General features: G+C 36.5%; 1 protein-coding gene and 2 long non-coding RNA genes across 7 annotated transcripts; 1 reads left to right on the plus strand and 2 right to left on the minus strand.

Annotated features, from left to right (window-relative positions):
* Positions 1 to 1,571: 1,571 nt before the first annotated feature.
* LOC103707342 (ABC transporter G family member 22) lies at positions 1,572 to 11,308 on the plus strand. Of its 5 annotated transcripts, none has more exons than XM_008791788.3 (11): positions 1,572 to 1,686; positions 2,601 to 2,976; positions 3,986 to 4,056; positions 4,377 to 4,612; positions 5,138 to 5,293; positions 5,538 to 5,721; positions 7,055 to 7,363; positions 8,606 to 8,893; positions 9,546 to 9,830; positions 9,938 to 10,045; positions 10,835 to 11,285. In XM_008791788.3, exons 2-11 carry the CDS (start codon positions 2,601 to 2,603, stop codon positions 11,054 to 11,056), a joined length of 2,235 nt encoding a protein of 744 aa, XP_008790010.2. In that variant the 5' UTR covers positions 1,572 to 1,686; the 3' UTR covers positions 11,057 to 11,285. The 5 variants fall into 5 exon arrangements, with proteins under 5 accessions (XP_008790010.2, XP_017698341.2, XP_008790019.2 ...); XM_017842852.3 differs by having other exon boundaries at positions 1,598 to 1,686; positions 3,989 to 4,056; positions 10,835 to 11,308; XM_008791797.4 differs by lacking the exon at positions 1,572 to 1,686 and having other exon boundaries at positions 2,570 to 2,976; positions 3,989 to 4,056; positions 10,835 to 11,308.
* On the minus strand, positions 2,340 to 4,001 carry LOC103707361. The gene is made up of 2 exons (XR_003385886.2): positions 2,779 to 4,001; positions 2,340 to 2,688 (listed from the first exon to the last, which is right to left on the minus strand). It is a non-coding gene; the product is annotated as an uncharacterized LOC103707361 (long non-coding RNA).
* On the minus strand, positions 4,297 to 8,608 carry LOC120111697. Its single transcript, XR_005513154.1, has 3 exons — positions 7,950 to 8,608; positions 6,769 to 6,831; positions 4,297 to 4,573 (listed from the first exon to the last, which is right to left on the minus strand). It is a non-coding gene; the product is annotated as an uncharacterized LOC120111697 (long non-coding RNA).
* Positions 11,309 to 11,426: the final 118 nt, after the last annotated feature.

The following is an 11,426-nucleotide window of genomic DNA, read 5'->3' on the forward strand; positions in this document are numbered from 1 at the left end:
TACAGGGACCGATGGCCGGCACGAACAGGGTTGCCACGTGTCGGGGTGGCGCGTGTCGGAGGTACCCCAAAAGAAAAGGATTGGATCTTAATCATCTTATCAGGAGGGAAGAGGGGACCAGGGTTGTCCTTTGGGAGGACGTGCTTCCAAGGGCCCCTACCAGAACTTGTCAAGGGGCTCCGCACAGCCGCACAGGTGGCCGAGGCCTGTTTCAGGACACCCACAGCCACTAACGAGGAGCAAACAGAAAGGACTCCCACTGCCCAAATTTACTCCAATAGCCCCTAATTCCTGCACCAGGCATTTGTTTGAGCATCCTATCATCTGGGAGACCTACAGATTGGTTTAGAAGATGAGCAATTTTTAGACAGCACATGTGTTTCGAAAGGCATATCGGGGAGCAAACTGGGTCGCCTCCTTTATCGCTCGGCATATTGGAGAGTTTCTCTGGACATCCGCAGTAAATATACCCATTTTTTTTACTCTTTATTTTCTCGTGATTTGGCAAGATTTACTCACGTTAGAATTATATGAATTACCGTTTTTATTAAAAAAAAAAAAGCTTCTCTCCTTAGCAAAATAAAAAAAAGAAAAAAAAGAAAAAGAGCTTCTCTAGAATAATCAATTAATCATGCTTTATGTATTCTAATTCCAAAAAAAAAGTTGAGAAAAAGTTATCTAAATTACATATTTTTCTGGTTTAAAATTTAGTGATGGTTCTAACTCTACTAAAATTTCCAAAAATATTCTCTTTTTTTAGAGGGAGATTTAGTAAGAAGCATTCGAAACAAAATCAATTTAACAAGTATTGCTAAATAATAATTTTAAATTGCAGAAATTTTAAATCAATTGAGCCGATCAAATGATTTCTAAAGAGGACAAAATCAAAAAAAATCTGATACCTGATTGCAGAAATGCCACATTTCAAGTTCCTTGCAGTAGTCTTGATTGATTGGTCCTTGATGTATGATTTGATTCCTTCAGAGTCATATTGTCGGCATATGAGATAAAACAATACAGTAATTTTTTCTACTAAATTTAAATATCAACAATCATATAGACCCAAAAGTCACTATTTGTACCTGTTACCAATTAATAGACTCTTTGTCTTGACATATGACCTAGGAATTAGATCGGTTGTCGTACCCTTCCACTACCAAGTAGGAGGCCAGGATTATCCCTCAAGATTTGAACCTAGAGTTTTTTTTTTTAAAAAAAAAAATTCTTGAGAAGACCCAGACCCAATTCCTCTAACGCAGGTCGGATTTAGATCCCCTCCTAATCTCAATAAAATAAAATAATAAAAAGAAAAGTACAAACAAGGCCTTTTGTCTCATGTAACCCTAGTCTTACCCTATAGACATCAATAGTTTCTAGTCGGGGAAATGGTTAGCTTTATTGCAGCAGGAGATGAGATGTCACAAATAGCGATATAGCAATATGACTTTGGGGTCAAATGATGACAAGAGACACGTAAGGATGGCAAGCTTGATAGTTGCAAATAATATTAGGGGCACTTGAGTAAATTAAGCTCCACTTCCCTTGCTCACACGACGTTGGCGAAGCTTCTGAGCGGTGGCCTCTTTAAAAGGGGAGTAGGAGAGGCCAACTTGGTGGCATTAAGCTGGCCTTCCATTCTTCTTGCATTTGGATCACTCGCTCTCTGTGCTTTAGGACAGGTTACTGGTAACTCGCCCACCTTCCCTTGTTTCCTGCAATTCACTTTCCTTTCTGTATTTCATCTCTTATTCCTAAATACTATGTTATTTTCTTTCAAAAAAATTATTCCTTTCTGCTTATTCTCCATTTCTTTTAAATGTGTATAGTAGATTCTTCAATGAGGTATTTCAATAATTTAAGCAAAAAAAATAAGCAGTTTCTTGAATATATTTTGGTACATTCCTCCTATCTCATTTAATGATGAAAATTTAAGGCGTCTTTACTTTTTCTTTTAAAGGAAAAAAAAGGGAAAGAAAACAATCTTCAATCTTTCTGAAGGACAGACTTCTTTGCTCCTCTTTTATTGTTAATCTTTGAGTATGGTGGTTAAATCATAAATTCAATTTGGCCGATGCTTTAACCCACGATGCAGCAATGGCGAACCCAAAACAATAATAATATCAATAAAACCAAATTTTCAATCTTCTGTTATTTCTCTTCTGCTGCCTTCCTTTAAGAGAAAGACTTACTAATATCAACACATATCATGAAAAGACAAGACATAAGAACCTGTGAACCTACGGAATAAAGATCCAAATTCTCTACTCATTTTGGCTATAGCTTGGTTTCAGAAAGAAAATAGCTGGCTTAGGTTGCCTAATAATTAAATACAGATAACGGTATGAAAAGATATTTATCTTGGGGTGCTCAGGATGGATAATATTTTTGCACATATGCCTTGGTGTATCAGACATGCTACCAAGGAAAGAAAACAGAGAACTTCGGCTATCTCCAAAATATTAACAAAGAATGTTCTTTTTCCTTTTTATTTGTAGTTTCTTCCCCCTAACGGAGCAACTACAATGTATCTCATAGCTGTTCCTTTTCTTGAATTCAAAGTGACTGCATGCTAATTTTTAGTAACTAAAACTTGGTTCAAGATGGATTCAGCAGCACCTGGAATCATGAGGACGAAGTCAGACCAACTGGAAATGGGAGGTGGGATGCAGTCGCTGAGCCGCACCGCATCTGCTGAAGCAATTGCAGCAGCAGAGATCAATGGTGGATCAAGCCTGTCAAGGAAGTCGAGTTCTGGAAAGAAGGTGATGGGATCCTCACCGGGAAGGAAAGGAGGGCACCATATCAGGAAATCGAGAAGCGCACAGCTTAAGCTGGACCTGGAGGATGTGAGCAGCAGCGCAGCCTTAAGCCGAGCCTCCAGTGCCAGCTTGGGCTTCTCCTTCTCCTTCACTGGCTTCACAGCCCCACCTGAAGACATCATTGCTGATGTAAGACCATTTAGCGATGACGACAATGGTAACCACAACCTTCTCCTTCCAAACTTGAAGCTTAAAGTTTCCTATACCTTCACTGCTTCTAAATTTCAAAACATATTATACACAAGGTTCTATTAGCAATGCTAATAAATAAGCACATGCAAGGCATGTTTAGTGTAAAAAAGATAAAAGTAAAATTAGAAAAAAAAAGACGGAATAAAAGGTTTATCCATGTAAAATATACTTGCCGTGTTCTTATAAGATCCATGTTTACTAGATATGAGATCTTTTATATATTCTCAACTGAAATTTCTAATTAGGAAGAAATGAATATGGAAGTTGAGTGCAAAACCCCCAAAATTTTTCACCCTCCCTCGAGAGATCACACCATGGAGGGTGGTCAAGGAAATCCCATGGTGGATTGGGTAAGTTAAAGAGTCTTGAAGGATCTTATATCATAAATACAGGACAGTTATAATAGCAAAGAAGTTGGAGGTTTTGGGTTGGGAAGTGAATTGATTGAAATATTAGTTAAGATAGAGAGGAAGTTTCAGGAGGAAGCACAAAGTCTTCTTTCCAAAATATCCTTACTTTTGCTCCAAAAAAAAATAAAAATAAAAATAAAAATAAATATCATATTCCTACTTACTATATGATAAAGTTTTTTAGAGTAATTAATTTTCTATTTGGGGAAAGTATGGCAGACTCAAACACTCAAACACGGCCTTTGCAAAATGGTATAGATATAAAATTTATCATTAACCGAAGAAAGTTTACATTTCTTTGTATACAAGTATGTAATACACCATAGTATATATTTAACAAGGCTACACATACCAATGACCATATTAGAAACTATGAAAACAAATGCTTAGACTATGAGCAATGTAAAGCAGTGTTACTTAAATAGCAGAATAAGTGCATGGGATAAAGGAAAAGATATTACTGCAAAAGCATCCATATCTAAGTAATCATAATTCATGCTTTCAGTAATAACACAAATTGGCATAACTTAAGGTGATTTAACTTAAAAGATACTCACGTTGCAGCAGTAGATCCTGAAGCTGGAGGCAGGCGGAAAAGATTAATTTCAGAACCAACCTTGCCAATATATCTTAAGGTAATCTCAAGCTTGAGGTATCATCTTCTACTCAGTTGGCGAAATTTTTTTCTCAAAGAAATCAACACAGGAATAGAAACATGGCTTCTAACGAACTATTCTTTTACTAATAACTGGAAGTTTTTCCAAGGCCCTGAACTGATGATTGATATACTATCAATAATAGTCATAATACTTCTTTAATGAGTGATATTAGATAAGTGAAATCTGAGCAAGTTTGTCAAAGCTTATGAGCATCCATAACCATAAGCTCATCAAGTATATTCATTTATACCAACTAAAAGGCATTTCTATCACCAATTCTTTCATCAATCTTGCAGTTTACAGAGGTTAGATACAAGGTTATCCTCAAAGGCGTAACAACAAGCACTGAGAAAGAAATCCTTAACAGCATTACAGGTTCAGCAAGCCCTGGAGAGGTTCTCGCTCTGATGGGACCTTCTGGCAGTGGGAAAACCACTCTCCTTAGCCTCCTCGGCGGAAGGATTAGTGGTAACACAATTGAAGGATCCATCACCTACAATGATGAACCATATAACAAGTCACTAAAGCGCAGGTAAAAAAGCAGCCGCTCACCTATCATAGAATTGACTTCGGTAACATGTCTGATAGTAAAAGAGTATTGGAGGTTCTTTGTGACAACTTTTGAAGATTTTAAACAAAATCCACAATATTGTTTATAATTTTCAGAGAGTAGTAAGAGATGGTAGTAAATTTTCCTTAAAGAAACAGAGAGAAGATAATACTTGGTAATATTTCACCATACACCATTTCAGTAAGGCATTTGTGGAAATTGGTTATTGTCAACCATATTGGGTTTTTCTGAAGGATAGAAAAATAATATAATGATACTCTCAAATGCAATATGAACTGTCTTTGAAAAAGTGATCTAGAACTGCCTAAGTGGTCAATCTTGTCCTTGGAGGAGGTTCTGGCTTCATGTCTAGGTTGGTGCATCTCCAGGCATCTGGGTCTAAGCGAGTTACCTTGTGTGTCTATCTTATCCTTACTCTTAAAAGAATAAAATAGGGTCTTTCGTAATTCAACATTTGATAGATAATATAACAAAATCATTTGGCAGGATAGGGTTCGTGACTCAGGATGATGTTCTATTTGCGCATCTTACTGTGAGAGAGACACTAACTTACACAGCTCTTCTTCGACTTCCAAAGACTATGACGAAGCAACAGAAGGAGGGAAGGGCCATGGATGTCATCTATGAGCTCGGGCTTGAGAGGTAATTTCCTAATCTTTGGCCTTTTGACTGCTAAATTCAGACAGCGTTTATAAATGAAAGCATCAGCTTCTCTCAAACAAACAAACAAACAAATAAATAAATAAATACATGAATAAAGCATCAGGATGAGAAATGCTCTCATTAAAAAATTATTAATTTTTTTTAGTAAACGTAGGAGAAATCCATTTTTAAGGCAGCTCTAACATGTTCTTCAATGTTGATACTCTAATATATCCATGTGTAGGTGCCAGGATACTATGATTGGAGGATCATTTGTTCGAGGAGTTTCAGGTGGTGAGAGAAAAAGGGTGTGCATTGGCAATGAGATTATAATCAACCCTTCTTTGCTATTTCTTGATGAACCTACATCTGGCCTGGATTCAACAACAGCCTTAAGAACTGTCCAGATGCTACATGACATAGCTGAGGTAAGCAGGATTCATAGATTGGTGTGATGCTTGTAAAATACTAGAAATTAACCTCAGCAACAAGTAAGATACTATTCCTGCAGATCAGCCTGGTCTTTTAAAGCAATAAAAATCTTCAAGTAATTGGGAAGTTGATAGAATAAGTTGAAGTTGAACTAATTAATCAGAAAGGCTGAAGAGTGCACTCAAGAATACAACCTAAATATGCAAAGCAAAGCACATACAACAACATGAGCTCTCGGACCTGATAAGCCTAATTATGCAATCTACCGTAAACGAGGGCCAACCCAGAGTAAGTACTAAAATTTTTGAAGTTACAAAACCACAAATAAGCCCTCAAAAAGTTCATTCTTCCTTTTCATAAGCCTAGTTTATGAGACTTCAGCCTCAAAAACCTTGTGCAAACACCATTCTTCAGTTGTAGGCACGAAAAAAATGCAGCAACTTAACTAACAGTCAACCTTACAGACCTTTAAATGATTTATCCATGACCTGAATTTTACAAAGAATGACAAGCTAATGGAGTTCAATCAAACTCAATGGAAGTTAGACCAAAAGCTTTAAACATTCAGATGATGAATAAAAGAAACAAGAAGGCTACATATATGAATGGAAAACAAAGATAATGATTACAGACAAAAATATCAGCCAGATGGAGAGAATGATCAATAGGAAACACCTAAAATTAAATAACTGTTACCAGATTCTGAGAGAATGTAGAGTTGGTGGAAGTTGACATAACAAATGTCATGTTCACATACTGCTGCTTTTCAAAGCCAGCTTATTTGCACATGCAAAGACTTCCACATTCCTCTTTTGCATTCTTTAAAAATGTAACATGAAATAAACAATCTCTCTCTCTACCGAATTTTAGAAACTACTAATGTGACATCATAAAATACAAATTATTCCAACATGATTAACCGAAAATCTTAATTCACAACTATATTTTTTTGGCACCTGTAAAAATATAAAGAAAAAACAAAAACAATCAATAAACTAGATGAGATTCAAAAAGGACAAGACTGTCATCCAAGAAACACATACAATTTCTTGTGGCCTACACTTCCCCATCGAAGTTTGTTAGCTCGCTTAACAAATAAATAGCACCTGTGGTTTTCATCAATAAATAATTGCATGTCAAACATGTAGCACACTTTTCTGGCTTACACCAGACTATAAGTGGTGCCAAAAAAAATATCCCAATTTTACTCATCTAAAACGGGAGAGATGCATCAAATCATGAAAATCAAGAGTTATATGGAAGAACCTGATCTCATATGCTTTGATTTAATTAATTGGTAGAGATAAACATTATCTGACCTTATGACAGGCTGGAAAAACAGTGGTAACTACGATTCATCAACCTTCCAGCAGACTATTTCACAAGTTTGATAAACTGATCCTTCTTGGAAAGGGTAGTTTGCTATACTTTGGGAAGGCCTCAGAAGCTATGGTTTACTTTTCATCCATTGGTTGTTCTCCTTTGATTGCAATGAACCCAGCAGAATTTCTGCTTGATCTTGCAAATGGTAACATAAGCGATGTTTCAGTACCTTCAGAATTAGATGACAGAGTGCAGACGGAAAATTTGGGAAGTGACACAAGAAATGACAAGCCATCTTCAAAAGATGTGCATGAGGTAAACTTATCTTCCAAGCTTGTTAACATATTTTCCTTTAAAAGGATTTGGGAAGTGACACAGGAAGTGACAAGCCATCTCCAAAAGATGTGCATGAGGTAAACTTATCTTCCAGCTTGTTAACATATCTTTTTTTAGAAGGATATATCTCCAAAAAGCATATCCTATATAGTCATTATTCAAGACTGAGGAATAACTCGAGGTCCATCCTGGCTGTGCTGGGTCGGACCTGCAAGACACAAATCCTAGGATATGTCTGAGACCTAGGTATATGAAAAATAGGGTCATCTAGGTTGGTACCAACCGTTGCAGGCAGGAATATCCAATACCCTGTTGTCCGACACTTGGGACAGGTTGACATCTAAATAATTTACTAGGATGCCAAGCTTTTCTTTCTTTAGGATTACTGGGATACCAAGTTGTTTCTAAAAACTGTTTAGAGAATTTCTAGGGTTTGTTTATCTTATAATTTAGGATTACGAGATGTTTAAAGGTAGTAGGTGGGCTTGTAGCATCAATATTAATTCTCTTTATTTTAGACAAAGTAATAGCAAAAAAGAGTTGGAATACAAGGAGAGGAGATTACCGAGTTCCAGTCTGGGTTTGGACTTGGAGGAGCTGGATCTGAGCAATGGAAACTAGATCTGCCTGTTTGCTTCTCTCCTTCCTTCTTTCTCCCTTCTCTCTTTCCTTCCCTTCCATGCAAGAAAATAGCCAAAAGAAGAATGGTTCTAGTATATGTACCAGCACCATAAACCCAACCTATTCCATTAAAACCTCTCCAATCTAAACTTATGATATAAACAGACCTTAAATCCTCTAAATAATCATTAAAAACAACGAACAACAGAAAAAACTTAAAAAAAAAAGATTAAAAAGGATACATCCTAGTGAATTATCAGGATGCCAGCAAGCCCCAAGTGTTGAGATGGTACCAACTAGGTCCCTGACTGATACCAGGTACAGGGCCAGGATTTCAGACTTTACTCAATATAACAATTCCTGCTTGCAACTTAAATACCTTGTGTTTGAATCTTGCATAAGAAAACCATGCTCAACATAGGATACTTAATGATAACACTCTTAAATGATATATGCATCAATATCTGATTAACAAAAAACAAATAAATTGAATCATGAAGAAAGCTTGAAAATTTTACGGAAGTTCATGAAGTCCTACTTTCCACTTCCAAAAGAAAAACAGACTTCTTCTGACTCTCATACATAAAAACAATGAGACAGTACCTGGTGGAGGCCTATGAGACTCGAGTTGCTGACAAAGAAAAGAAAAAACTTCTGCAACCCCTGCCTATCAGTGAAGATTTGAAGGTAACGATCTCATCACCAAAGAGAGATTGGGGAGCAAGCTGGTGGCAACAGTACTCCATATTGTTCAGGAGAGGACTAAAGGAAAGACGGCATGATTATTTGAGTTGGATGAGAATCACCCAAGTTATTGCAACTGCAATTATCCTTGGTTTGCTCTGGTGGCACTCAGATAGTACCACCCCAAAAGGTCTGCAAGATCAGGTACACAACCTATTCTGAGTGTTATATATCCGGAGACAAAAAACAATCCACAAGCTGAATTACAGAACTAATATGCACATTAGTACTATGTAGTACAAGTGCATCACAGACTGCTGCTATCCTTCATGTATCCTATTCACCTTCTCTATTTTTATTGTAACAGATCAAGCTTTATCAGCAGTCTTGCATTTTGTGCTAAAGTTTTGTTTTATGTTGTTAAATAGTATTTTGCCTTTATTACTGATATTTGTTAGATCCTATTGTTTGTTGAATGTGTATGACATAATCTCAGATATAGTTGTTGATAAGGTCCCTAGCTTCATGCATACTTATTTGTTTCTAAGCTAAATACTTGTATGTGTATATCACTTAGAAATCATATGTTCTCCAGTTAGATTCTCAAGTGCCCAATTTTAATTCACTAGATCTAAAATTGCCCAAATATTAAAAACTTAAAAGAAATAAGATTATTCTGGAATAGATTAATCGCAAGAAAAGCAGAAGGTGAAAACAAATATAAAATGATCAACTAATTAAAATTTCTTCTTCATAGAATTACTTCAATGACCAAGAAAGAAAGAAGTGTAAACTTAATACTCTTTCAAGGAATTGAGTTACAGCTTACAGTTCAATCTGGTATCACATACTGCAGGCAGGATTGCTGTTCTTCATTGCTGTCTTCTGGGGCTTCTTCCCTGTTTTCACAGCAATCTTCACATTTCCTCAAGAAAGAGCCATGCTGAACAAAGAACGAGCAGTTGACATGTACAGACTAAGTGCCTATTTCATGGCAAGGACAACTAGTGATTTGCCACTAGACCTCTTCTTACCAATTATATTTCTTATAATAGTCTACTTCATGGCGGGCTTAAGACAGAGTACTGAACCATTCTTTCTTAGCATGCTTACTGTGTTTCTCAGTATAATCGCTGCTCAGGTATATATCAGAATACAAATCTACAAAATACTTTTAAAGCAGTGAATATGCACTACTATAAGTAACTTTATGCTTGTATGGAGTTTAATTTTGGGTGAAATGACTAGGGGCTTGGTTTGGCAATTGGAGCTACTCTGATGGACATCAAGAAAGCAACTACTTTAGCTTCAGTGACAGTCATGACCTTCATGTTGGCTGGTGGGTTCTTTGTGAAGGTAAGCCTCTAAGCATGATTGAAGAAAATTAACTTCTACATTCTTAGCAAAATAACTCAACTTTCCATTCTAAGCAAAATGAAAAAATTACTGTTCCCCTTAGACACTGGAAAATGCATTTTTGATTCATCATGAAACAAAGTTAGATGACCAACCATCAAACTTTGTTATTCAATAAAATTTTAAAAAGAAAACTTGGTTTCAGGCTTCAGAAAAAGACAAAGAATGATGCATTTAAAATAATGAAAATAGAACATACAAATGAAAACAAAACCTTATGTGGATGGATAAGAATTTTGAACGGACAAAGTTGTGATTTGAACACTTCTGCCTACAATCTGCCAAAGCCAGGTAAGTATTAGTTTTGATGGCAAACCCTGATTCAATCAAAATCTTTAAAAAACAAAAAAACAAAAATCTCACAAGTGATGGATGAGCACTGACCATTGATATTGAAGTTTCAAGAGGACCAGGAACACCTCCATATTTCAACTTCCCCAAAAAAATCAGATGAGCTGGACTCTTTTCAATCCATAGATTTTTTAAGGAAACATATTTGCCGCACTACAGGAAGCTCACTTTGCCTTTATTAACCAGTTAATCAAAAACTTGAAAATCATAGTACTGTCTACAGACTAAAGATTTTCTGCTTCTGCCGTTTTATGTAAAATTCAAGAAGCAGGCACAAGATTCCTTCTTTCTAACATATTTTGTGCTAGAATGGCAAACATTCTGTGTCAGACACATTGAATAAAATTTCTAATAAGACCACTAGTTGTAATTTTGCAGAGAGTTCCTGCATTCATATCATGGGTCCGCTACATATCTTTCAACTATCACACTTACAGACTGCTACTCAAGGTGCAGTATGACCATATACCACGCTCCTCATATGTCATTAATCTCGACAATGGTGTCAAGGAAGTTGGTGCCATGATTGCGATGGTGTTTGGGTATCGTCTCTTGGCCTATATTTCATTAAGACGAATGAAGATCCCTAATGGTGCTTGAGCACTTAGCTGACCATATTATGTTACGAGCAAGTGGAGAAGATTTTACCACCATCTCCGCTCTACAGCAGTCTAGCAACGGGAGCTTACTCAAGTTTCAAGAGGACGCTTGGAGACTGTTAATATGTTAGATTATCCGGCTTTGAGAGCTTGTAAATAGGTATCATGTTGCAAGAGTGTGAAACTTTCAAAGAGAGTACCAGTTTGGGTGTTTGATATTTATGCTTTGATATCTATGCTTCATCTTTAGACACATGTAGGTGTCTTTTTATCCTTTTTATGGTAATCTGCATCAATCTCATTAGACATAATGAGTGGCAGGTTACTATGGACAAACAATAGCTGTTGGAAGCAAACGTGAACAAAGGCAT

The sequence above is a fragment of the Phoenix dactylifera genome, chromosome 8 (genome assembly GCF_009389715.1).
Source record: "Phoenix dactylifera cultivar Barhee BC4 chromosome 8, palm_55x_up_171113_PBpolish2nd_filt_p, whole genome shotgun sequence".
Classification (NCBI taxonomy): domain Eukaryota; kingdom Viridiplantae; phylum Streptophyta; class Magnoliopsida; order Arecales; family Arecaceae; genus Phoenix; species Phoenix dactylifera.